Source organism: Manis javanica, chromosome 1, assembly GCF_040802235.1.
Source record: "Manis javanica isolate MJ-LG chromosome 1, MJ_LKY, whole genome shotgun sequence".
In the NCBI taxonomy this organism is placed as follows: domain Eukaryota; kingdom Metazoa; phylum Chordata; class Mammalia; order Pholidota; family Manidae; genus Manis; species Manis javanica.
This window is the reverse complement of record NC_133156.1, coordinates 159033599-159061417: the sequence shown is the minus strand read 5'-3', so window position 1 is coordinate 159061417 and position 27819 is coordinate 159033599. Positions and strand designations below refer to the sequence as shown.

The 27819-nt window shown below is 42.0% G+C and overlaps 1 protein-coding gene across 1 annotated transcript; it reads left to right on the top strand.

The window, feature by feature from the left end:
* IL18RAP (interleukin 18 receptor accessory protein) lies at positions 1-27819 on the top strand. The gene is made up of 12 exons (XM_017653563.3): positions 1-438; positions 585-730; positions 4903-5074; positions 6324-6645; positions 6742-6928; positions 14907-15057; positions 19017-19082; positions 20869-20992; positions 22212-22363; positions 23444-23581; positions 26185-26358; positions 27050-27819. Exons 3-12 carry the CDS (start codon positions 5005-5007, stop codon positions 27547-27549), a joined length of 1884 nt encoding a protein of 627 aa, XP_017509052.2. The 5' UTR covers positions 1-438; positions 585-730; positions 4903-5004; the 3' UTR covers positions 27550-27819.

Here is a 27819-nt window from a genome sequence, read left to right as displayed (position 1 = left end):
TGCTCAACTGAAGGAAAATTCTTAGTTATATGTTATTTTTTGAAGCCTTCTCTGTTAATAAATAGGTACCAAAAAGAAAAAGCTGCTGGTTTTAGACCCTAGATTTATTTTCCTCTCTGTCATGTTATTTATTTCTTCATAGAAATGGTGTTTGAGATACATATTTTTTTCTTTTTCAGAATTAAGAAGCTCAAAAGGCTTCAGCTTATACTTTAAAGGTTCTTTTCGGGGCTTAGTTTTCTAAGACCAAAGAAAAAACCAAAGCCCACAGTTGAGAAACTGAGTTGTTAACATTCTTCAACAGGAAATTCCTGTAAAGGAAGCAGGTTTACTCACTCTTTCAACTAACTCTAACCACAAACCTATCTAGTGGAGGAGGTTGATCAGAGAAGAGTCTCAGATACTTCGTCCTCGGGGCATTTCCTTCCACTGCTGGAGGTAGCTAATTTGGTTTTTCTGTCTGACCATGAATTTGACAATATCAGCGGTCATATACAAAATAATAAAAGTTTTCCTTTCTTCTCCAGGCATAGCTCATTATTTCCAAACTTGTGTGAGTTAAATGTCTATTGTGTCATCTCCAGGTAGCTCTCTGGCTAGAGAGACCAAAAGTAGGATTCTTTGAAAATGGATATTCCCATGTGTTCTTCAGATAAAAACGCCGGCAGGCACTGAAATAAGGATTTGACATTTCTTCCTCTTTCCTATGCCTTAAGGACAGAAAATAAAGGTAAGACAATAGTAAATTTTTTCTCACTAGATTTCCTAAGCAGAAAATTTAAGCTGAGAAAAGAGCTTAAATAACTTTCCAAATGAATTGCTAATACCATTTCTTTCCAGGAAGTATTTTAATAACAGATCTATTATCTAGCAAAATTTATGTCTATCTATCATCTATCTATCTATCTATCTATCTATCTATCTATCTATCTATCTATCTATCTATCATCTATCTATTTATCTATCTATCTTTCTATCTATCTATCTATCCATATACACACACAGAAAAACTTTCACTTGATGAAAAAAACAGGTAGTTATCAAATAAGCCCATGTATAGTGGTTTGAGCGTTTTGTGAAAAACTCAGAATTTTGCCAAATTCAAATGCTTATCCTGACTATAAGATCTTTGAGAGTAGGCACTATTTACCTGATTTTCTATAATTCCTAGACAAGGGGGTATAAAGCTACCACAGACCATGTAAGAATCATATTGGTTGAATTAAATAAGTACTATTACACAAGAACAAGTTTCTATGTGTACATGTATCCTCTGTGTACAGTCACCACTGATCCTGTGGGTAATCATAGGGTAGTTTATCTTTGATAATAAAATTCCCCTTGCTAATCCTCAGACTCTCTGTTGACACCTGCCTTCTCCAGCATTTTCTTCTCTTTCCCTTTGTCCCATTGAAAGCTTTGGTCAGAGAAAATTTTAGTTCACTGTCAACCAAAGATACTAGAAGATATAGCCTTGACTGAAGTGGGGGTGGGTGACCTTAACCTCTGACAAAAGAAATCTGCTTCACAAAAAGCAGCTGTGGATAATGTTTTGGAGATGAGACCCTTCAGATACTTGAAGCTGCCCCCTTGGGCTCTTGTCTCCTCCTGTGGAGGGATAGCATGTAGTGATGGGACAATCAGAAGCTTTGAAACCCTCTACATCCGGACGTGAATGCCTCTTCTAATACCAAATGAGTGAGGGCCATTAGCAGTGGGGACCACTGTTTCAAGCAATGTGAGCCAAGGTTGTCCATCAGTAAAATGAGAAAAACAACAGCAGTCTTCCCAGCTGTGATCAGAAAGTCGGTGAGAGAGTGGTGCAATGTATTCACTGCCATGTTTCCATGGCTTTACTCCCATCAACAGAGCCGATAGCTTAGTTTGCAGTCCGTTGCCAAGGTTGATAAATGAGATACTCTGTGTCTTGTGTGATTTCTTATGATTCATGGAAACACTTTGGTGATGGTGGAATGAAAGCCATCACATAGATGTTAAATGGTCTTCAAAAGGCCGACATTGACAAACAAGCCCCACACAGTGTTACCCCACATAAAGGGGATTCCCAGAACGGACTGGTCCTTGTGTTGCTTAGTTGCCCAACAGTCCTGGCTGGCAACAGCCACTAGTACTCAGTGTGGAGTCACCTCCTCAAATCCTGTCCTTGTCCTTGAGCAGGGTTTCCCAAGGATGCTTCCCGATCACAGCAATCATCCTGACACTTGTTTATAGTAGAGATTCCAATGTATTCTCCTTGAGAATCTGATTGAATATGATCCGGAGAGCCTAAAAATCTGCATTTATAACAGTGTCCCAGGTAATTCTTGTAATCAAGGTAACTTGAGAAACAGTGTCCTAGAGATGAAGCTGTAAGCTGGAAGTACCTCCAGGCAGCCTGAGGTCTTAGGACAGCAGGTGAGCGTGTCAGGGAGACAGCGTCCGGTGGTTCCAGGTTGGGCTGGCTTTCCTGAGGGCTGGAGGCTTCTGGATGTTGTGGCAACTAATTTTCTATATGCTGAAATATTCAAACATAGAATCACAGCAGGTTAGAGCTAAGATGACCTTTGCAATTATATTTCCATTGGTCCCAAGACTCCAGCTTGAAGACACCTTGATTCAATATTTCTGTAAGAGAAACATTAGTTATTGATAACTAATTTATAATTGTTAATATTATTCTTTTGTTCTGCCTTTGAAGATGTTGGAAACATGGGGTGTGCGTTTGTGTGTGTGTGTGTGTGTTTGGGAAACTGGTTGGAAGTGAATAATCTTATAAGATGAGGAAAGCCAAGTATTTCTTTATGAGAAACGATGGGGATCCCTGGAAAGAAAGGTGCTGGGAAAGCTGGGGGCAGAGGGAGTGGTCTCAGGAATGGCCAGAGTGCAGGGAGGAGTAAGGAGAGAATTTGCATGTTTCAGTATGGAGAGAGAGATTATCTGTCAGCTTCCTAAAAAACATGGATGTTGTGGGAAGAGGATTTTTAAAGATAACGTTCATAGTGGCCATACTATATTTAACACAACTCTTCTCCTCCTTTCCCTTTTCCACCTCTTTCTTTTCTTCCCTCATTCTTGTTTTCTTTTCTGTCACCACAAATTGCTTACTTGTATGTTTGTGTTGACAAAGACCTTCTCCTTGACCGCGTCTTGGTCAGGCTCCTCTGGCACCTCTTGGGCTCAGCACTGACCGGGGCTTCTGTCCTGTCTTTGGTCTGCCAGCCCAGTCATAGCAAAGACTTGTGCTGACTCATCCCACGTTCTTGTTATCTGATCACCCTTGCTCTCTGATCAATTTTCTCAAATCTAGGCTTTGATATCTACGTCCTTGATCTGCCTTTAGTAAGAATCCTGTTAGATCAGTTAGTAAAATTCCCTTAACCGTGATGTCTCCTCTTAATGATTCCCCATCGTTGATGGCCTCCCACTGCCCCTTGGCTATAAATCCTCACTTGCCTCATTGTATTCTGAGTTAAGCTTGATCTCTCTCCCCTGTTGAAATAGTATTGAATAAAGTCTTCCTTACTGTTTCAGCAAGTGTCAGAATAAATATTATTTTTACATTGTTTTCTACATTGTGGCAGACCCTTGAGGATGGAGACTATACCGTTTACCTCTTCCTCTGCCAAGAGCCTGAGGGAGTATTTTAGGGAAAATATTTAGCCAAAGTTCAGGGGTAAGTTACCTTATTCCTAAGATCCCAAGAATAATATGCAGGTTATTTTTATATTATTGGTAATAGTTCAGGACTCTAAAAAGCACAGGCAAAGCTCTTCGATAGCAAAATTACTTTCATTTCCTGCTTACAACAAAATTAAATAATATGCACTTGTCTGATCTGAATGTCTGTGTCCTCCCCAAATTCATATGTTGAAATCCTAACCCCACAAAATGATACACTAATGACGTTATTTGGAGATGGGACCTTTGACAGGTGCTTAGGTCAGAGGGTGAAGCCTTCATGAATGGGATTAGTGTTCTTACAAAAGACACTCCAGAGAACTCTCTGCCCCTTCCACCACGTGCGAACACATTGAGAAGGCACAGGCCATGGACCAGGAAGAGAGTGCTGACCAGGAGGTCACCATACTGGCACCTTGATCTTGGACTTCCCAGCCTCCAGAACTGAGCAATAAATTCCTATTGTTTATAAGCCATCCAATATGTGGCATTCTGTTATAGCAGCCAAATGTGCTAAGAACCCACCCAATATTTTCATCTCTCATCTCTTATAAATAGCCTGAAATTTCCAATGACCATACAAGGAAGCTATAAGGACCTGTCGCGAGGAGGACACACGCACTGTGGGCACGGTTCGGGCTCTGGTTCTCAGCCTCGAGGTGGCCTGCCCTCCGTTTAGCAGCTCAGAGGGTTGGTGGTGATTCCAGCCAGTGACGACCTTCTCTTGCTGGTGCACAGAGAGCCAAGCATACTCTAGTCTTTAAAAGCTATCACAAACTGGTAACAGGAACACATTCTCACGTTGCGTACCTGTGAGTTGTAGCCCTAGCTATCCTAACTGAAGAATTGGACATCTTCACTCAACTTAGGCCATCTTTTCAGAAAAACGTTCATTTAACTCTTTCCAAATTACTCATGGAAATATTCATACTAGGTGATAATATTAAGAAAAAGAAAAAGTATTCCACGAAGAAATGGCACGAAAAAAACATACCACATGGTGCAGAGGTCTAAGTGATACTGTGAGCCTGAGATGCTCTCCTTCCTTGAGGTGTGTGAGAAATGGCCCAGACAGACTGACTGCTGCTCACCTTTGAAAATGCCACACCACTGTGGGCATGCAAATGCTTGTTTCTGTAGGACCTGCCCTTTCAAAGCTTCCTGTGTGACTTGCATTTTGATCACCGGTTCCGATTTCTCCATTTCCCATTTCTTGATTTGCAGACATGAAGAGGATTCTCAGGGCAGAGCTCGGAATCACAATGCACTACTGTCTGGCAACAGAATAAATTTACTGATGTGGTGATATAGAACCCACGGAGAATAATGCTCTATTTGGCCTGGATATTTATTTGGCTTGTTGCAAGAGAGAGAATTAAAGGATTTAATATTTCAGGTAGGAGTTTTCTCTTTTCACGTTGGTACTATAAGTCTTGGGGTCAAAGTTTAAAGTGACAGATGATTTGATGTATCAGCAACATGTGATATATCAATACAGAGCATTTCCTTCCTAGTGTTAAGGTGTAGGGGGAGAAGTTATTGGGATGAACAGATTTCAGTTAATTCCAAGCAGTGATGGGAAACCCACTTGCTGTAGCTGGGTTTCAGCGGGAGCAGGGAAGAGAAATGGGAGGTGTTTCAGCCATTTCTAACAGGAAGGTGCCACTGCTACTGGCAATGCTGATGTTCCCTGGGAGGGAGTTAGAGCATGGGAACAGTGAAGAAGAAAGTCATGCGAGGGAGCTCAGTCCCTCATTAAATCAAGTACTCTTTGTAAATATAAGTTAGACTTTGATATTTTTATTATCATTTTTTATTGAAGTATAGTTGATATATAATATCTTTTTTGGTTTCAAGTATGCAATATAATGATCCAACAGTCACATGCATGATCTAATGCTCACCCCAGTTAGTGTAGTTACTATCTGTCAAGAGTTTGATTAAACTTGCTTATTGTATATAATGCTCCTATGGACATGAGGGTGTGGACATCTCTTTGATGTCGTGTTTTCATTTCCTTTGGATATATTCCCAGAAATGGAACTGTTGGATCATATGGTAGTTCTATTTTTATTGTTTTGATGAACATCCATACTGTTTTCCATAGTGGCTATACCTGTTTACATTCCCATCAATAGTGCACAAGGGATTCCCTTTTTAAAATCCTCACTACCATTTCTTGTTTCTTGTCTTTTTGATGACAGCAATTCTGACAGGTGAGAGATGATATCTCATTGTGGTTTTGACTTGTATTTCCTTATGGGCACTTTTTCAGGTATCTGTGGGGCATTTGCATGTCTTCTTTAGAAAAGTCTATTCAGATCCTTTGTCCATTTTTCATTGGATATTTTGGGGAGATTTTTGCAATTGCACTATGTGGGTTGTTTATATATGGTGGATATTGACCCCTTAGATACGTGGATTGCAAAATTTTTTCTCATTCCATAGGTTGTCTTTTCATTTTGTTGACAAATTTTTTTTGTTTTGCTGTGCAGATCTAGTTGTAGATGTAGTTTTATGTAGTCTCTTGTTCATTTTTTTATTTTGTTGCAAAGTTTTAGGTATTATATCCAAAAAATTATTGCCAAGATAGAATTTTATCTTCTAGTATGTTTCTGTATTGCTTTATTCATTGTTGTTTCTAGATTGCTCTACCAAGAAAATTCTCTGGGCTTATTCAGCAAGGAGTGAAGAGGAGTTTGTCTTATTTTGTGATTTACCAGAGCTACAGAAATTGCATTTACACCACAGACACCAAATTTCACCAACCCGAGGCTCTGAGCACTTGCCCTGCAGTGGCAGTAAGAACCTATCTGATGTCCAATGGTACCTGCAACTTCAAAATGGAGAACCATTAGTGAAAGTTACTAAAAACCATTCTCACATCATCCAGGACAAGAACACCCTCCGTTTTCTGACCACAGAGATGAATAATGCTGGGTCGTATATTTGTAGACCCAGGATTAGGTATGTCCCAAATACTCTCCTATATGAAAACATTCCCAAGTCCTTTATTATCTGAATATAATATCTATGTTCACAGGACCTTGTTAACTCTCCTAGGAGCCCTCAGGATGAGGCCTGTTGTGTCAAGACTGTCTTAGACGTTAAGCCCAAGACAAATGCATCCTGTACGAGCTCTGTCAGATTACATAAGCAGTCCCTTCTTCTTGGTAGCATTAGCTCTATTTATTGCCCCAGTCTTGGCTGCCAAAGTTACTCACGAAGTCCAGAGGTGACCTGGTACCAGGTAAGAACCACTTCTTTGAAACTGGTGTCAGTTTTTATGGGAACGTCTCAGTAGGTGCTTCATAGAAATGTGGGCTTGCAAATGTGATGCTTAGAGGTTCTCAAAGACTGGCTGTATTCCTACGGAGAAGACGTGACTTTCTAAAATGGTCTTTCCCCTAGGTAAACAGAGAGTCTGGTAGTCTAATTATTAGAGATTTTGATCAATGCCAGAAAAACTTCTAAAATTCAAGTATACAGGCATGTCTCATTTTATAATGCTTCAATTTATTGTACTTCACAGATACTGAGATTTTTACAATTAAATGTTTGTGGCAATGCTGCATCGAGCAAATCTATTGGTACCATTTTTTCAACAGCATTTGCTTACTTTGTGTTTCTGTGTCACATTTTTTAAAATTCTCACAATATTTCAAACTTTTTCATTATTATTATATCTGATAGTGATTTTTGGTCAGTGATTATGACTCATTGAAAGCTTAGATGATGGTTAGCACTTTTTAACAATAAAATATTTTTAAGGTATGTACTTTTTTTAAGAAATGCTACTATTACCACATGCTTAATAGGCTACAATATAGTGCAAACATAACTTTTATATGCACTGGAAAATAAAAATTTTTTTACTTGATTTATTGCATAATTCACTTTATTGTGTTGGTCTGGAACCAAAACCACAATATCTTTGAGGTATGCCTGTATTACACATAAGGTAAGATATAAACTTACGAATATCTGCTAACATAGAAGGCCAGATTCATTCGTTTTTACTGTCTTTGGAAAGCATGGGACATTACTAAGGGGAAGGAACATGCAACCAGTAAGTTGTGGAGGGTTCCTGAAAGAAAAACAGGAGCTAGGAATACATTCTAAAGAGGGCAAATTGGGGAGGACACTTTGGCAAGCACAAGATGTGCAGCTGACAGGGAGCTTGCTCAGGTGAGTCGGTGGGGAGGGAGGGCAGTGCTGAGAGAAAGGGAGCAGACCGGGGAAAGGTGAGTTAGTGGTTTTGAACCACATGTGAGTAGACTTCATAACAAAATCACTGCACAGTTTTGCTGTGCTTTATAGTTTTTCCAAGAACTAACAGATACATAAATGCTATACAACATAGTCCTGTGTCACCTTAGCCCACAGAAGTGGAATCAGGGAATAGAATTTAAAATGCCTCCTACACTGATAATAATTGTTTGAAGCCTTAAACCATGATTGAAAAAATCATGCGAACCTTTACATTTGCCTTTAAAACATGTTTGTTAATATAAAATATCATTTTAAATTGTCACTGATCACAGTTGAGAAGGTGGTCCATGTCTGCTGGTGGCTTTATGCCCTCCAACAGTCAGCCAGAGACTTGTGAGGCCGCCTAACGCGGTGTGAGGAGACATTTCCTCACTCCATCCTCTCAGGACTTGGTGACCACAGGTGGGTGGTGTCAGGGCCATGGTAGAGTTGAGTACACAGGAGAGTGAATGATGTGTTTATCTCATTTTTGTATTTTAAAGTGAAGTTGAAAATGTGCTGGCCTCAATAAAATCCTACTTTGAGAAATACATTAATTTCATAACCTCTAAAGTGAGGTTTGTGAGATGCGTCCGTGGTTCTGCTCATTATTTTCAGTTCTCTCTCAAGAACAGAATTTCCCTTGGTGTGAAAGTATCTGTAATCCAGGCTGACAGATGTGTAGCTATGTCAAGGGAGGCTGTTCCTAGCCAGGAAAGCAAGCTTGCCCCAGTTATTTCAGATGAAAACGCATTTTGCATTTTCAGTGATTGCATCTGTAAAATGCAGCTATTTTCACTTTCATGTAAACACTAGCACTTGGAAGTTGCCAGCCTTCTGCATATATTGCTCTTGTAAACTAAACCGTAACTCCATATGACATTCACAAAAGGAAGCTTTATTTCACTTCTCTGGGGCCTTGACTACAAATGGTGGGATGTGTTAAATGGTGAATAGGCATTTATCCTAAAAGTAGGGAAACAATGACTGTTGTTTATTTTTATCTTTGGGTGCAGATTTGGACAGGTCATGGTTCAGGCTATGTTTTGTGAATTACATGTGTGTGTGCATGTGCATACATACACACACATAACACACACAGTATCGTGGAAGGTCACAGATCTCATGGAAGAAGTGTGTTACTAAAAGTGTTAACATTAGACAGGGAAAAACACCCAATGCTCATTTCCTTCAAGCTAAGTAAGCCTCAGGTCCTCTGGGAGGGGGTAGGTCACACATCTCACAGCAGGTGACATTAACACTGGCTGAGGGGATGAAAACATGGTGTTTTCAATTCCAAGGGACTTGTGATCAGGAATGCACCTGCCAGATGTGTAGCCTCCCCAACCAAAGTCAAGCCTGTGCTGCAGTCTCTGGGTGTTTCCAAAGTATTTTTAATAGATGCATCAAAAAATTTAGGTTTGGAGATTCTAAACTGAAATATTTCATGACCTAAAAGTCAAAATTAAAATGAATTTTTTATTATTTATCTGAAGAATGTTTTCTCTATATTTTCCTAACTGCTAAAACGTCTAATGAAAAAATACCCCTGGCATAAACACACTTCATCCTGAATAAATAGTGATTACATGTAATGAGAATGCATTTTAAGTTCTTTAGACAAATCTTTAATTCAGGCAAAATTGTAACAGGGCTGTTACAGAGAGGCGGTATAGAGAGCTCATGCACTTATAGTGTCCTAGGGCACAGAAACATGGGTGTTGGTAACACCCCTGTGATCTCTTGTCTGGAATACGTGTGCCCCAAGTATCTTTTCCACTGGTGGTTTAAGACAATGTCACTCATATGCCACATTCACTCGCCACATTCTGACGTGGCTGCTGTGTTGTCTCTGAGCCTTGTGTTCCATGGAATGTTCGCACATAGACCTGCCATTTCTCATTCTCATTTCCTTTTGGCCTCATTGTCATAGTAACTGCTCCTGTTGAGTCGAGTGACATGAAGCACTTAGGTATGTGAGGCTGGCAGGACCAAGGATTAATGTGATTGCAAGTAGGGAAGATGATTAGAGATGTTTCTAAAGATGATTTAGAGCTGACTTTTGAGAACTGTCTCCAAGGTTGTTATTTTGGCCCACTCGGTTGTTGTTTCTGTGAAATTTCAGAACTCTCATAATCCTGGACAACTTTCTAACATCTGTTCAATGCTATTACCCACATGTTGTCTAACCAATACTGAAACCAGAGAAATTATGTCCTCCCTTGCTTGTTCTGAATGTCATATCTATGCAGCCTGCAATTGCATTAGTTTTGGGACAGCTCTATTACATAGTTGATTTGTTCTGAGTTGGCAAACAGGTCTTTTCCACAAGAACTGCAATCAAGGAGGTTCAATTTTGTGCTAATAGATTAGAATTTGAAACCATGTTCATCATTTTATATTTATTTCTATTAAATTCTAATTTTTAGTGTTATCTCATCATTCTACACATTAAGAAGCTGGAATTGAGATTTTGGAATACAACATATTAGCCATCATTTCCAGATTTGGGAAACTTATAGATGAGATGCATGTATGACAGGTGTTAACTTAAGCATTTAGTAAAAATACTGAACAGCCTATACTGAGGACAAAGTTCTCAGCTACTGACTCTAGACTGATCTTTTTAGTTACATATCATCCATTAATCTACAACTTGAAGGTTGTGGCTCAGTTAACTGAAAAAGGTAACCAAATTTTAACCCATTCAGCCCACATGTATCACTTTTTTTAATAAGGAGATCATCGAAGTATTTTCTAATTTTCATAGGTGTCTCCTACATTCCTCTGGGCCTCTGGTCTGATCATTCTGTCATGTGGGAAATGAGAAGATTGGCATGGTTGTTGCAAGTAAATGCAAGCTCACTGATATTAACAACCTTTTCATTTAAGAGTTAACAAACCATCTGTTAATTCATTCAAGACTTTGGTTAGAGAATGACATCTAGCTCACAAGTCTATAATTGCTATAATGTATGTAGTTAAGTGACAAATATTAGTACAGAATTTATGTGTAAGTAGAAAGTTGTCAGTTGATTATTGGAGCAAGAAACTGTGTAGCTGCACTTAACAGGATATTTCAACATGGGCAACAGAAAACACAGTGGAGACACTAAGGGTAATTCTGTGTATGGTGAGCAGCTCAGTATGGTGGGAGCAGAGGGTTCTTGGGTGGTGTAGGTAGGGTTAGAGCTGGAAATAAATGCTCTAGGTAGTTATGTATATGGTTTTGGGTCCCTGTTGGTATGGTTGAACTTTCTTTATTTTAGGAGTGCAAGGCAGAGGCTTTTATTTAGAGAGAAAGCGAGAAGACAGAGCTCCTGGCTCAAGCCAGAAGGGGACCAGAGAGTCACACTTTTAGCAAATGTGAGTCCTCATGCATAGAAGTGGCAATGGGCACAGAAGGGAGATGGTGGATGCTAGTGGTATTTTCAAGGAATAAAATACAAAATTAAATATTTCAGGGGGTGTGAAAGAGATGACTAATATATTTTGGGTCTCTATGGCTCAAATATAGTCACAGCATCTACCAATTTGGAGTAAGCAGAAATTAATTCAATTGGGGATAATGAGTGGTGACCCAGACAGATCTGGATGCCAAGGAGTCATTAAAACAGACATGAAAACCTCAAGTCCATCAGGGATGACAGGGCTGCATATGTAGATCTAGACTAGAATGAAAAGTTCCTCTAGACCTGAATGAAAGCCTGGATGGAAGCTCTGCCGTGTGGGTGGGAGCTCTGCTGTGAGCGTGGGAGCTCTGCCGTGCACGTGGGACCTCCGCCGTGAACGTGGGAGCTCCGCCGTGAGCGTGGGAGCTCCACCGTGTAGGTGGGACCTCCGCCGTGCGTGCGGGACCTCCGCCATGGGGGTGGGAGCTCTGCTATGAGGGTGGGACCTCCGCCGTGTGGGTGGGAACTCTGCCGTGAGCGTGGGAGCTCTGCCGTGCAGCTGGGAGCTCCGCTGTACGGGTGGGACCTCCACCGTGCACGTGGGACCTCCACCTTGTGGTGGGACCTCTGCGTATGGGTGGGAGCTCTGCCGTGAGCGTGGGAGCTCCGCCGTGTAGGTGGGACCTCCACCGTGCGCGTGGGACCTCTACCTTGTGGTGGGAACTCCGCCGTGTGGGTGGGAGCTCTGCCGTGAGTGTGGGAGCTCCGCCATGTGGCTGGAGCTCCATTATGTTTCCTAGTTGTAGAGAACACTATTCCCACAGAATAGCGCGGTGTGTGTTGTGCCCCCAGGAGTGAGTGTACTGCCTTCAGTACAAGAGTGACAGTGTTAGAGTATAATATCATTAGTGCTTCTAGAATACCTTTCCCTTTTTCTTCTTGCTTCTTACATAGCTTCAAAAGTCCTTTTAGTATCCTGAGCATTTTGCATGCCTCAGCTCTCTCTAGGATTTACTGACACTACTTACACAGGTTCAAACTGAGATGTTCCTCCTTCAGTGTATCGTTCATGACTGTTTTACATCTGAGCAAAATGGCGACTTCCCTGAGTCCTTTAGCAGCTCTTTCCCACTAGGGTAATTTATGACTATTTTATTAGAATCGATTTCCCATCATTCCTGACACAAATTGTTTCTCCTTCTTTCTTTTCTTTGATGTTTCCATCTCATAAGATATTAATGATGTAGATCAAGCCATACTTACCTTTTCCTGAAAAAGAAAACCAGCTCCACCTTGTCACCACCCAACATCCCTGTGGCTCAGCTCAGGTCTCAGTTACAACTCTGTACCTGCCCCCATTACTTTCTTCCTTCAGTTTCTGTTCTTTTTATGTTGTTACTCTTGTTTCTTCGAGTTTTCACTCTGAATTTTACCCCATGTTCTAAATCTTTCTTTTAAAGTGTTCTTGATATGTGAGATCAGATGATTGATATTTAACATTGCCTCTCCCACCTCTGGACTTTCATGTACCTTTGTACATTGTTTGCTGTTTTTTTTCTTTTCTTTTCTAACTTCTTCTCTCTGTCCAGTTCTAGCTATCCTCTTAGGCTCCTTGCCAACCTGCTGGAAATTCCTTTCTGGGCCACAAGAACCACACCAGAGACTTGGAGTGTGGGGAATCCCTGCTTCAACAAGTCAGCAGACAAAGTGGATGGGAGGGAAATTCCTGAATCAGAACATGAAACTCAGAGTTAGAAAAAATTAGGTTGCTTCTCAGCCCTCTATTTACCAGCTCTATGATATGGAACAAAACACAGCCTTCAAAACATTAGTTTTCTCATTTATAAAGTAGAAGGCATAGAATCTATGCAAACCAAGTCAGAGGATCCTTTTGATGAGATAGCACATAAGACCAAATTTTCTAATCTTTATAGATAATAGGTTCTATTTTTTTGTTATTATTTTTTATCTCTCTTATTTTGACATCAGTGCTGAGAGATATGCTCCTGGTACACTCAGGTGGAAATTAGGAGGCCGTGTGCTACATGGAGAATAGCAGCTGGAGGATTACTGGTGTGGTGATAATCATTCAGCAAATATTTATCAAGCCTCTACTATGTCCCAGCTCCTAGTAATAAAAAGGTGATTATGATTGTCTTTGCTTAAATTTGTAAGAGCTTCCGCACTTAGCTGCTAGTCATTTTTCTAATACTGTTGATCATGTGACTCTTGTGATTCAACACCTTTCAATTATACATGCATTTGTTCACTCACCACTTATGAAGAGCTTGCTATTGCTGACCTGCTGGCCTGCATGCTGTATACTGAACACACAGATAAAATACATCTCTATGCATCAGCCCTTTCAACTTGGCCTGGGTTCCAATATACATGCTTTGCTCCACATGTTCCTAATGGCACTTACCTCCAATTGCCTGATTCCCACATACTTTTCAAGACTCTGATTAGACAGGCGGGAGCATCCCCTCCCTCTGCAAGTTGAAACAGGGCTGTGAGAGTGCATCTTACCCTGGCTTACTACTTGAGGCCAGTATTGTGAGGCTGAGGGCTTGTGGAGGGAAGGCATCAGCGTCCATTCCTCCCACAGTGTCCAGGAGCAGCTACAGGCCTTAGCACCAAGGCCGCTTTCAACAACTACAGAGAAGGAGGTAACTAAGAAATAATTATTGTAAGAGGTCTGACATCATAAAGTTCTGTTCCTGATTGGGGGGGCACCTGATGATGTCCTTCCAGAGATATCTGTTGACTCAGAGTTGAATGAGGATCAGCCTACCCAGTGGGGAAAAGTTGTGGGAGAGGTGTGCAAATGGATGGATTGAGAAAGAACGTGGTTATTTAGGGAAGGGCCAGGGCTAGAAGGGCAGTGGCAGGAAATGGGGCAGAGAAAGAATGGGAAGATCAGACTTTAGATCTTATCCTAAATGCAAAAGAGTGTCCCCGATAGATCCCAAGGGAGAGAAATGTTCATCATTATATTGTAGTTCTCACTTGACTTTGGGTCTACTATAAATTAAATAGGTGTTTCTCAATCATCAATCATTCTTTGTCATACTTATGTCCGCCTATTTAGTTACTTAATATTTTAAATTTCACTTTTTATAGAATTAAATTTATTAAAAGAGGAAATTTTAAATCAGTCCTCTACAGAGAAAATGGATGTCAGTTTCCATACACAAACTAAAAAAAAATTCAGTTAGATATCAGCTACTTAGAACACTATGAGTTTTCTAGAATGCTCTCAGGGGCCTGAATCATGCTTTGGGAAAAACTGGGTTACATAAATCTTTGTGGGTTAATCAGATTTGGTGTGCTTATCCCCACTGATGATGGAATTATATTTGAAAATGCCTCCATTTCAGATAAGTACCTTACATTTATCTGATCTGAGCAGAAGCATTTCACAGCTCTTGGGAGATGCAACCTGGATCAACCAGGCTGACATGAAAACCTCAAGTTTTCCCCTTTCTTGGTTCCAGTTTGTGAGGTTTTTCTATAGGTATGCTTAATATTAATAAACCTCTCTGTTTAAAGAAAGTTTTTTAATTTTCCTGTCTCTTGGATTAGAATGGAAAACTACTTCCTGACGAAAGGAGCAACCGGATCATCGTGGATGAAATTTATGACTACCACCAGGGCACTTATGTGTGTGACTACACTGAGTCGGATAATACGAGTTCATGGACAGTCAGGGCTGTTGTTCAAGTGAGAACCATTGGTGAGTGAGGTTTTCATTTCAGGAGTTGAGATTTGAGCTCCAATTACCCAACCGAAGCTACCTTCTTTGGAGAACAAAACAGTCACTTACTTGCAGTCACGTGGTGTCTTGAATGTGAGCAAACATTGATTTTCCCTGTAGCCTAGATTCCGTCCCCCAGGGAAGGCTTCATTCCGGATCACATTCAAGCTGCTACATGTTGGGTTTTCTACGTGTTGATCCCTGGTTTATTTAATAAATTAAAAAATGATATTAAATATTTATACACAGAATAAATTACACCTATGTATGTGTTGTCAGCTTTAATACGTGTGAATATTTTTCCACATGCCTAAAATCTTGCCTCTTCTTTAAACAAAACATTGTTCCTACAGCTTGTGGCCTGTCCCCTCACTCCTTACCACTGCCTGCCTTCCCAGATGTAGTCTGACCTTATAGTTTATATTCTCTCTGTTTCTGTTTTTTTAGCTTTTTTCCATTATAAATAGAAAATAATAAAACCCATTAATGAAATAAAATACTGTTGTATGTTATCAACATATAATGTTTTGTGTAATAAACACTTGGCATTATTATAAGATACCATTTTGCCAATTTACACTCTGATCAGCAATGAAGAGATTCCCATTGTTCCCAAATAGTATTTGGCGTTATCAGATTTTTTGACTGGTGTCAAGCGGGATCTCTCTTTCTCTCTTTTTTTAAATCTCAGTTTACATTTCCCTGATTACTAATGAAGTTTATTATCTTGTTATTTGTTTACTGGTTCATTGGGTTTATTCTTCTGTGACCTGTCTATTTTTGGCCCTGTCTTCCCCTTGGGTCATTCTTGCCAGATTTACCAGTGTCAGCATGAATACATTATTTGAAGTAATTAATTTAAACACAGCCTTTGTCAAAGCCTAAGAGAGGCAGTCATTAATGCTTTGTGTTAAAGAGCTGCAGAGTGGTGGACTTAGCTTCTGGTAAATATATTAACCACTTTGCCTCACCTTCTTTTAGCCTAAGATACCAACTGCACAGAGCACCTTGAGGCCAAATTCTATGCCTGCCTACTTCCTGGTCCTTGACTCTCCACTACTTCAGATGTCAGCAGTTAAAATTTTTATGAGATTGTTCCTTGGGAGAGAAGTCAGGATGCAAATAGCTCATGGCACCACTTGCCCGCTCCCAGAGGCGTGGCTCGCTCACTCTGGCATGACGACGTGGCCCATCAAATCTTCAGTGGCAGAATCTGCTTTTCTTTCTCCCATGGGATGCTTGGCATCTGCCGCCTCTGTTCCAAACAAGACTTCTCTGTCACTACTCCTGTCTTCCTCATTTACTCACTCATTCTTTCATTTATTTGTTCTCACACACATAGATGTTGAACATCTAATACATGCTGGGTGCTGGGCCAAGGATGTGAGAATGAGGTCCTGGAGACTCTCTGTGGCCTCCTGAGCTTCCTGTTCTGTGGGGCAGGCAGAGAGGAAACAGGCTATCACAAAATAATGCATATGGACGCCCACCAATCCCCAGCCTGGGCACGCCACGTCCTAGGGAGAACTGAGGAGTGAGGACCACCTGGCCCAGGAGAGGTGGGAAAGATGCATTCCTGACAGAGGGAGCAGCACGTTTGATATCCGGGAGACAGGAGAGGGCATGGGGCAGTTCAGGAAGGAAAAGACCAGTTGAGGGTGTGTCTGGAAGCTGGCCTGGCATCACACTCTTCTAGTAAGTTTGGACTTTGCCTAGGAACAATGGGGCGCCAACGAGGTTCCAAGCAGGAAAGAGTCATGAATAGACTTACGTGTGAGATAGGTCACTCTGCCTACTGCACAGAAAATGGATCTTTGAGGCAAAAACAGCGGCAGGGAGAAGAGTTAGGCGGCTGTTGTGGTCAAGCAGGGAAACGCTGATGGAGGCTTGAACTAGGAGTGGCAGTGGGGATAGATAGAAGCAGGCAGACTCAAGAAACATTTAGGAGGTGCATCTGAAAAAATATGGGAATTGGGAGTGAGGAAGAGGAAAAAGGAGGGGTCCAGGATGAGAGCTAGGTTTCAATTGGACAGTTTTCTGTAATACACTATCATGGGCTGACGGTGGGACGGAATCCACGAGGGCTGCTGTGAGGGTGGGTGGGGGTGGCAGGTGACTCACGTTCTCCGGTGTTGTCTCTGGTGGCTCTTGGAGTGGATTCAGCTGAGGTGATGAAAATGGCTTTATGTGTACATCAACAGAACTTAAGGATGGATTTTAAGCAGAAGATAAAAGAAAGAGGGATATAAAGGATGTTTTGGTTTCCTGGCCTGGAGAATCTAGTAAAAGGTGGCACCATTTAATGAGACAAAAGGCTAACAAAGAAGAGAGTCTGAGGAAGAAATTAAGTATTAGTCTTGAAAGGACTTTTAGTCATTCAAATTATGGTAACAAGTGGGTGTTTGGAGAAACAAGCCTGGAGATGTCTAGGCTGGAGATGGGAATGGGAGCATGGTGACATGATCTTGAGATGTGCAGGGGCCACATGAGGGCACCTAGGGAGGGAGGTAGAGGGAGGACCTGGGACTGAGGCCGGGAGCACTGCAGGACTTGGGAGGTGGGCAAGCAGGGGATCCCCAAAGCAGATGGATGAGGTGCATGTGGACAGAGGACTGTTCCAAGACATGGTGACTAAACAGTCCTCCAGTCGGGAGGCCTGAGAAGTGATCTCTGGATTTTGGGAGAAGAAGGCCATTATTCATTTTAGCAAGGGGACATCATGAAGGGCGGGAAGGAAGTAAAATCGATGGTGTAGGAGAAACACCATTTCAAAGGACAAGACCTTTCATAGGGAAGTGGCCTGGAGAGCGCACTGCATCCCCCAGCAGCAGGTAGAGTGAGAGGCCCATGGGGGAGAGGTGCGGGGAGAACCGATACTCACAAGAGGCCCAGAGGAGCGGGTTCCAGGTGCGCAGGGGAGGGAGGGGACATGTGGAAGGAGGGCAGGGCATGGACCCAGAGGAGGATCCTCCTTCCAGGGGGCCTGGCCGACAGCGCGCTGCTGAGAGTAAGGCATCTGGAAGACTCATCTGTGCCCAGTGATTTTGGGGGCAGGAGGGCATTGGTGACTTTGGCCAAAGCAGTTTTGGTGGAGTGATGGGGCAGAAATCAAACTGTGGAAGTGGGGGATCACCATGAGCGTGTGGCACTCTTTAAAGAATTTGACCAGGAAGGAGGGAGTATGAGTGAGGTAGGGATGTGAGGTGGGATGATTTTTCTCTCATTTAAGATGGAGAGGTTGAGCATGGACAAACGCTGATGGGAAGAAGCTGAGAGAGAGACAGGGACAGAGACAGAGACAGAGAGAGAGATAGCCAACCCCGCAGGAGAGGAGTGTGATTGAGGCAAGGAGGTGCTGCGAGCCGAAGAGTGTGACACCCAGAGCCAAAGCGGCGGGCTCTCCTTTGTCAGGGGGGAAGGGACATCTTCCAGAGGACGCCTGACAGTGAGGCACGTTGGAAAGGCTGTGTCAGAAGGCTGAGGGACAAATGGTCAATGAAGGGCTCGACTCGCTTTTGAAACAAACCCAGCATTTAAGAATTGTGAGGTGGACGCCAGGCTGGCTGACTTGGGTGGGTTCTCGGGTTCTCCTTCCTGCTGGGTTACCCAGCCAGCAGCCCCAGAGAGCAGTCTTGTAGGAGAAGCTGGGATGGAAGCTCAAGTTTGCACAGGGGAACAGGGCTGCTGTGGAAGAAAATGCTCCTGGGTGGCACTGATGTATCAGGATGTTTCCCTAGTGCCCCCAGCCTGATGTTACTGTCATTTGTGGAGGCATGCTTTTCACATGCAAACCTGGGTTTCTAGCCTTATGAACATAAATAAAATTTGGAAAGGGAGCTTCAAAACATTTAGATCAAAGAGCAACCGTGCACGCACAGCTTTGGCAAGTGGGCCTTTAGGTTTCTCCATGCAAATAATGATTTTATTTCCTCTTTTAGTGAAAAACACTAATCTCAAGCCAGATATTCTGGATCCCGCCAAGGACACACTGGAAGTCGAACTTGGTAAGGTGGCTCTTGTTGTCACCCAAGAATGACACTGTGCTTTTGGGAGCAGGTCTAAGTAGGATACAAGGAAAAAAGCATCAGGAATTCAAGTCAAACAGAATTGGTGTGAAACTTGATCCAGCCACTGACTAGTTTTGTGACCTTATTTAGTTAATCTTTCTAAGCCTCAAGTTTTAAAATCTATAAATAGGCAATAAATAAATAAATAAAAGAGAGAAAGACAAATACTGTATGATTTCACTTATATGTGGACTCTAAAATTTTAAATAAAACAAATGAACAAACAAAACAGAAATAGACTCAAACAGGGAGAACAGACTGGTGGTGGCCACAGAGGAAGGGGCAAGGTGAGGGGCCAAAATAGGTGAAGGGGATAAAGAGATACAAAACTTACAGTTATGAAATAAATAAGTCATGAGGACGAAAAGTATACTGTAGAGAACATAGGCAATAATATTGTAATGTCTTTTTATGGTGCTAATCGGTAACTATACTTAATGGTGAGCATTTTGGAATGTATAAAATTGTTGAATCACTAAGTTGTATACCTGTATAATACTTTATACCAACTATGCTTCCACAACAACAAAAAAAATCAGAAACTGACGTCATAGGGCTGCATAGAGAAATATAGGATAATGTATGTTATGTGACAGGTGCATTGGACATGATCAATAGATTTTAGATTCCACCCAGGAGCAGGTGGTCACATATATCAGGTCTGTTGTTTAAGTCTATAAAATTACCCGATTTACCAACTTGACTAGCGTTAACCTTTATGAACATGGAGTTTTAGTATACTTATGCAGGAATGCTACAACCCTTGCTCAAATAGTTTACATTCTGAAGTAGTGTCTCCTTTTGGGTGGAGGGGCCAGATGACTCTCCTATGGGCCCCTTTTATTTTGGCAACTTCAATAAATATCTATATCTTTCCACATAGCCAAATAAGAACTCTAGATGCTCAAATATTTATAATTACAAAATGTAAAAGTAGATATTATGGTTAAGACCACTAGGTGGCAGTATTAGAGTTTCCTGATTATAGAACTGGGGCTAGCAATATGGGCATCATTAGAAAAGAGGAAAGAAGGGAAAAAATTAACTAATTGGAAATAGCCACGTTAATATGGTATCAATGGGTTTCAAAGTACTGCAGGGATGGGGGAAATGTTAAGTTGCAAAGATGAGTTTTCCAATGGAGTCCCTAACCATTTCACGGTTAAAATGTTGAGTTTGAGGCAGAGTGTATTTGGACACCCCTCACAGAGAAAATGGGTCAAAAGAGGTGTACAGCATGCATACCCATCCAGAGTGCATTGTTCAAGAAACAGCTGAATATCTAAATAATTTGTCCTTTGAACTACAGTAATCTTATGATTTTCATTTAATATGCCAATATTGGTTAGTAAAATATTCCTTATCGACACACCTTGTACTTCAGTAGCAGTGTGGGGAGACCAGCTGGTCCCTGAAATACCTTATTTTCCTGGTGTCCATCCTGAAACCACATCAGGAATCTTATGCCTGGACCATGCTAATCTTCATTTTCAGAACATACAGTCACAAGTTTGAGATATAAGTATTGCCTATCAGAGGCAAACACACCTGGTTTTATTTGTTTCTGAATGAGAGGTAGACATTTGGTTATTTCTGGCACACCTGTTTTACCTGCAAATCTGACTGCATCAGGGAACAGTCTTCTGGCGGAGCCTTCCTGCTGCACAGGACAGAGTGTTCTCATCAGCTTCCTTCCTGTTTTCTGTGGCCCCTTTATTTTCAGGAAAGCCTTTAACTCTTAACTGTACGGTGAGATTTGGCTTCGAAGAGCTCTTTAAACCAGTGATAAAATGGTACATCAAAGATTCTAATCAGGAGTGGGAAGTCCCTACACCTGAGGGGAAAAGGTAAGAAGGAAATTAGAAGACTGTATTCTTTGCAATCCACACTGAATGCGTTCAACTTCAGAACCTCTAAAATGTACACAGGGAAGTGAACACACACACGGACTTGATCACCTGGCAACTAGCACCAACTAGTGGTGGAAATGAAAGTACAGGAATAGAAAGTGTGTGTTTTTTTTAAACATTGGGCAAATACAGTTTTGGACAGGGCCATAGAATGAAATATTTAAGTGGTTTTAAAACTCATTGTGTAGCAACAATCTGATGTGGCTTCTTTAATATCAAGCAGAGAAGCAAGCAGATACCCTGACCAAGGCTACCTGAATAGAAGCATCATGTCCAACAAATGGGAAAGGATGCTGCCCCCTTCACCTTTCCACGTTCCCCAGTTGTCATCCAATCATAGTGGCGCGGTCAGGATCCAAATCTGTGGTCATCAACACCCAGAATGTATCCAGAGGAGATCACACAATAAGAAGTCTGATAAAAGATATGTGAAGCGAGGAATAGTTGAAAGAATGCAACTGGAAGAGGAGACACAGAAGTGGGATATCTTTCTCCAAGTACTTGGAAGTTATTAATGAGAAAGTGGACTTAGTGTTTTTGCTCTCTGGAGCACAGAATCTAGATTAGTGGCTCAATAGAAAGGAAAACTCTAGACTTCAGGAGCTATCCAGTGGCTCACAAAGCTAGACTCCAGTCCCAGGAAGAGTTTAAGGGCTTGGATCCAATCTGTCATGCATGTCACTACAGGATATAGTCCCTCATTTTTCTGAGATCTGTCCCCAAGTAATAGTCTATGTATTAAGCACTTCCTTATGACTTTTAAAACATTTCAATGAACAAATAATATCATTTTGAAAAGTATAAATCACTACAAAAAATAAAGGACATATTTTGATATCAATAATTAAACTTAGCAAGGACTTCTAAGACAAGGGAGGTCATGAGGGTCCATCTTAAGCTGATATTGCATCAGAGTTCAAAGTAGTTGAGTGTGGTGAAGACAATGTGCTCTGACCTCACATCCGCTTGCACTTGAATCTCTGTTTTCCACCTATTGGCAATCATATAATCAGAAACTCTTTTAAGTTCTTCTAACACCTCCTTACACTAGTGGATGCCACAGTTCTTCTGAAAGCTGAACTGTTGGCCGCTTATAACTGCAGACGGGTGTCGATTTATGTAACTGATTGAGTGTGGTACCTTCCCTTTTTCCTAGTGTTAAATCCACTTTGAAGGATGAAGTCATTGAGCGTGTTGTCTTCTTGAAAGAAGTTACTCGGCGTGATCTTCATAGGAAGTTTATTTGCTTTGCCCAGAACTCCATTGGGAACACAAGCCAGTCCATCCAACTGAGAGAAAAGAAAGGAGGTAAGCCTGGAAGGCTGTCCCAGAACACAGGCAACTGCTTTTACCTGAGAGGAGAGGGGCTATCCTCAGAATGGTGGTGATGATGAGAACAATGAGCATCTACTAGAGGCCAGACAGTGTTCTGAGCACTTTGCTCATATTAACCCATGAGATACTTTGACCAAGGCCCATAACTATTGAGTTTTGTGTGAGTGATCCAGAGCTGCTCCTGTTGCCTAATACTCTGTACAGGGGCTGTGTTGAAGCCTGCCATTCATTCATTCACCCACTCATCCTTTCTCTCTACAAATATCTAAAGGGCATGCCCTATGTGGCATGTATTATACTAGGACCTGGCTCCATTTCTGGTTTTTCCTTTACTGGCCTCTGAATGCAGAGAATGTGATGGTTGGGTATTGGAGAGTCGAGTAGAGAAAGAGTAATCTTGCTCATTGCTCAGAGTGGTATGTGTATATCATCGATCATAGCCTTTTAAAGCTGGGGTGGAAATTCCTGGTAAGGAACAGCCTTTATATTTCTTTAGGAAGATGCTCAGAGATGAAGTTGATATGAGCCATTAATTCAATTAATAGGTGAATGTAGAACAATCAGGTTTCAAATGTTTGTGAGGCTTAAATAAGACAAAATCTGTGCATGGCCCACCTCAGTAGATGGCTGTACTATGGCTTCCCTTGGTAGATGCATGTGGAAGTTCCCATGAGTTGGGTACTAAGGAGATGAACCAGATGTGGCTCTTGGCTTCAGAAAGTTTGGACTTAGCAGGGGCTTTAATGCATGAAAATAATTTATAATATGCAATAAGAGGGATGCAGTGGGTTGTGTGGAAGCTGAGGGGGAAAAATAAATGAAAATGGCTATGATCAGTTTCCCAATTGGAGGTGCCTATCCCCCTGGTTTCTTTCAGGTTCATTGTAAGAAAGGTCCCTCAAAAAGTGATGTAAGAGGTTTCCAGTCACAGTGATTTTGATAAAATAACAGGGCAGGAAAAGGCAGTGGCCGGGTCCCCATGGTCGGCCTGAGTGTGGCCTTCTCCCATGATTGCTGGTCTGTGTTTGCTCATGGCTGCTGTGTTTTCCCCAGTGGTGCTTGTATACATCCTGCTCGGCACCATCATGACCCTGGCAGGCTCGCTGATGGCAGGGGCTCTGCTCTACATGCACTGGATTGAAATAGTGCTGCTGTACCGAACCTACCGGAGCAAGGATGAGACGCTCGGGGGTAAGGGGAACCCAACTTTTCTCTGACTTTTCCTCCCAGAATTGACTTAGAGGGAGGAGTTCAAGAAATGGATGTTTCCCGAAGGATAAAGCCATGACCCCCAGGCTCTGAGTCCTTCATCCAGAACTGGCAGCTTCACACCTGGGAAGTCTAGGACCAGGTGGAGAAACAATTTCTGTCCAGTTACCAAGAATCTTGCTGACAATGCCATTGTAGAACATGTTGGGCTCGAAAATAATCTCTCTACTAACTAACTGAATGCAATGTGGTGAATGGCTTAACATCTCTGTGCCTTAGTTTCCTTCTCTGTAAAAGGAGATTGTAACCACAATCACAGTGCACGCTATGAGGGCTCATGGAGTTAAGCACAACAGCATCATGCACATAGCAAACGCTCAGTACCTGCCAGCCATTATTATCACTTGAGTTCTGAGTGCATTCCAGTCACATACACTCGTGACTTTAATTGTCACAGCAGTCCCCTAAGCTAGTCAGAGAGACGTGAAGCCATGTGACCAAAACTAACTGCCAGGTAGTATTAGAGCCTAGCACTTGGACCAGGCAGTTGGCTTAGACCCTGCATATTACAGTGGTTAGTCTCACCTGTAAAATGAGGGGCTTGGATATGGCACCAGTCCTGAGAAGCGTGAAATTCTGTGACATGCAAATACTATAAATGAAGTATCTGTCCGTTTTCTCATGAGATAGGGTAATAGTGCTTATGAATGTTTGCTTCTTTAGAGAAGATGCTTGACTCTTTTTTCTAGTCCTGGAGGTCTCTAAGGTTAGAGTGCTTGCAGTTTTACTGAGTGATTCTATTGCTTGGGAAGAGCAGAACCCCTTCTAACAGAATCCAGGGAGGATTACCTACCTGAGTGAGATGTTCATTCCCAAGCCAGCCCTTTCCCCACACGGTGAGATCAGTGGCAAGCTGGCAGATCTCCAGGGAAAGGCCAAGTAATGAAATATATCAGTCATACCTTTTTGCAGGCCCTTCATTGAGAATAAATACAGACTTTAGCCAAGAATGTATTTGAGATTCATTTTTTAAATTAGTTTTTAGCGTTTTTGAATTGAGCAAGTTACCACATCAATGTTTTAATCATTCCCTTAGATGACATCTTACTTTTTTTCCTAAAATGTTATTTATCTTAGGATTTTAGATCTTGTACAGAAGCATCAGTCAACTGTGATGCATTTAAATGTGTCCTTTCTCCTCTTACTTTGCACAGACACCATTTCAGTAATCTGATGTACCTGGTTTTCAAGCACAGTGATTTAGGGCCCTCTGTGGCCAGTCTGATGTTTTTTTAACAAAATGACTGTTTCCTTTGAAGTTAATATTGAATATCCAAACTTTCAGAGAGGCATAGACTGTCAGCATCATGGGAAATCCAAGAGATTGCCTTACACTCCCACTCCATAAGTTTATTACTAAAGAAGTGTAATGTTTCTAGATTGTAGAAAAACCCTAGCTTGCTGGAGGTTCCCAGGGATGTGAAAGGGATTGAGGTGACTGTGGTGTGTTACACATTCAAACTTCACAGGCTCTCCCTGCTGGCCATGCCGTGAGCCTCCTCCTTCCCACCTGGGCAATGAGGAGCTTCATAGATGAGCGTCCCCTGCCTTTGGCAGCCTCTTCTCCCATCTCCTGAACCTCCTCCCTCCTTCTTCCTTTTCTGTTGCTGGTACTTCATCTGCTTAGGCCTCTTCTGAGGTCCACACTGAACACGTATGCTGCCAAATTGCATCAGCAGCCAGTGCGGTTGCTTACCATTTTTAACAGTACTATTAGCCAGGAATTGTGAAAAGCACTGGGGTATGAGCCAAGTGTGTGTCCATTTCCAAAGCTAACTTCAGGGATTTTCTACTTCTTCTAGGTACTTAGCTTTTTAGCACATCCCAGTAATCAATGTGCATTTGTAACAATTTAGTCAACAGAGGCATATGAGACTTAGAAACATCCTAAAACAAGTTCCATAAATATAGTTTCCCATCTGGAAGGGGAGAAGGGGGGGAATGTTTACTTATGTTGCATGTGTTTTGAGCCAGACACTGAGCACTTCATATACATTATCCCATGCATCCCTGACAACAGTCTGTGGGGGAGTTATTATCTTGTCTTACATTTGGGGATTCACATAGAGGTATATGTGTTGTCAGCTGGCTAATGTGCAAGGCTTGGTCTTGGTTGTGATTTGCTCTGCTGGATATTACCATGCTTTGATGTAGCAGAGTCTTCTTTGATGTGTAACTAATGAGACAGCAACACTGCAGATACAGAGAAAACTCAGAGGAACTCTGAAGTGCATGTAATCTAATCACATAAGGCCCCAGCTGTCTGATCTGACCTCAATGAAAATTCAGGAGTGCTTCATAAATTAGAACTTGACTCTGCTTGGACCATCAATGCCACACAGCAGAGTGATTTTGAAATGAACACAGCTGCTCCTTTTAATTTTTAAACTCAGTTCAGTAAGGATCCCTAATCTTAATTCCTACCCATTTACCATATGGTTTGAGCATATGTAGGTACACCATGAAAGTGACATTAGTGACAAATATGGAAATGGCTTACATTTTCTGTGGCTCCTCTTCTTCAGATAAAAAGGTATTCGATGCTTTCATATCCTATGCGAAATGGAGCTCATTTGAGAGTGAGGCTGCTTCACCTCTCAGTGAGGAACACTTGGCCCTGAATCTGTTCCCTGAAGTTTTGGAAAACAAATACGGATACAAGCTGTGTTTGCTTGAACGAGATGTGGCCCCAGGAGGAGGTAGGTTCTGCCGCCTAGAGAAAATGCAGAGTACAAAGGAAGTCCAATGCAAGCACTAAGTTCTTCTGTCATTCTTTCTGTTGGGATACATATCTTTTGGAAGGTTCCATGAGCTTAGAGTATCTTAGGCAACAATGCAGAAAAACATGTGTTGCAGAGGTATGCTCCAATATCAAAAAGTCCATCTTCAGAAAAAAAATGTTGGGCCCTAGGGAGGTCCTTTGGGACAAAGATCTCTCTCTCCTGGTTCCTCTGCAGGAAATTTTCTCTGTCATGCCAAGGTGTTCCCCTACTTTCTAAGACTCTGCTTGTCACAGACCCTGGATCCAGCTATGGGCATGCATGAGACATGGAGACCTCGTCTCCTCTACCTCAGACACTCCACCAAGGAGTCTGGGACATTCCAGGCCCCTCTATTTTCCCAGGCCACCTTGTTCCAACCAGATTTGCTCTTAGAGGACACAGAGCACCAAGGGAGGATATGGAATTGAGAGTCACTAGCGCTGGAGTTTATCTTCAACTGTCAATTGAGTTGATACAGCAAAAACAACGTGGTAAACCATGTTTTCTTTCCTCTTTGCTGAACTGCATCCATTACAAGGAAGCCTCTGAGTAGATTGGGGAAACTCAGGGTTATTGGGACTCATGGGTAATAATAAGAATTTCAAGTGATTACATTCTTTATTTTCAGTGTATGCAGAAGACATCATGAACATTATTAAGAAAAGTAGAAGAGGAATATTTATCTTGAGCCCCAACTATGTCAATGGACCCAGTGTCTTTGAGCTACAAGCAGCTGTGAATATTGCCTTGGACGATCAAACACTTAAACTAATTTTAATTAAGTTCTGTTCCTTCCAAGAGCCACAGTCTCTGCCTCATCTTGTGAGAAAAGCTCTCCGGGTTCTGCCCACAGTCACTTGGAGAGGCTTAAAATCAGTCCCTCCTAATTCCAGGTTCTGGACTCAAATGCGCTACCACATGCCAGTGAAAAACTCTAAAAGATTCACGTGGAACCATCTCAGAACTATACTAAGAAATGTTTTCACTAGGAAAGACTCAAAAAAGCAGACACCACTGGGAGGAGCTCCCAGCCCAAGGAACGGTGAGAAGGGTCCCGAGCAGCCTTCCCTCTGGCCTCCGGCGGCTGGAGATGTTGATGGGAAGGACACAGAGCAGCAGTGGGGCTGATGTAAAATGGAAAGTGTTCTGCCAGCCCCATGCAAACCTGGCAGGCACTGGAATGACACTGAGGCTGTGGGCAGAGCCTCTGATCTCCTGGACTGACAGAGGGAGAGGGACTCCTCCGGATATTTGCACACATTCAAGATGCAAAGCCCCCGAGGTTTTCCTAGTGGCCTGTGCAGTACCAGCACATACAGCCACTTTTGCTTTGTGACCATGGACTATCATGTCTACTGTGTATGCACATATAAATTTTATGTACATTTTGCAATCAAA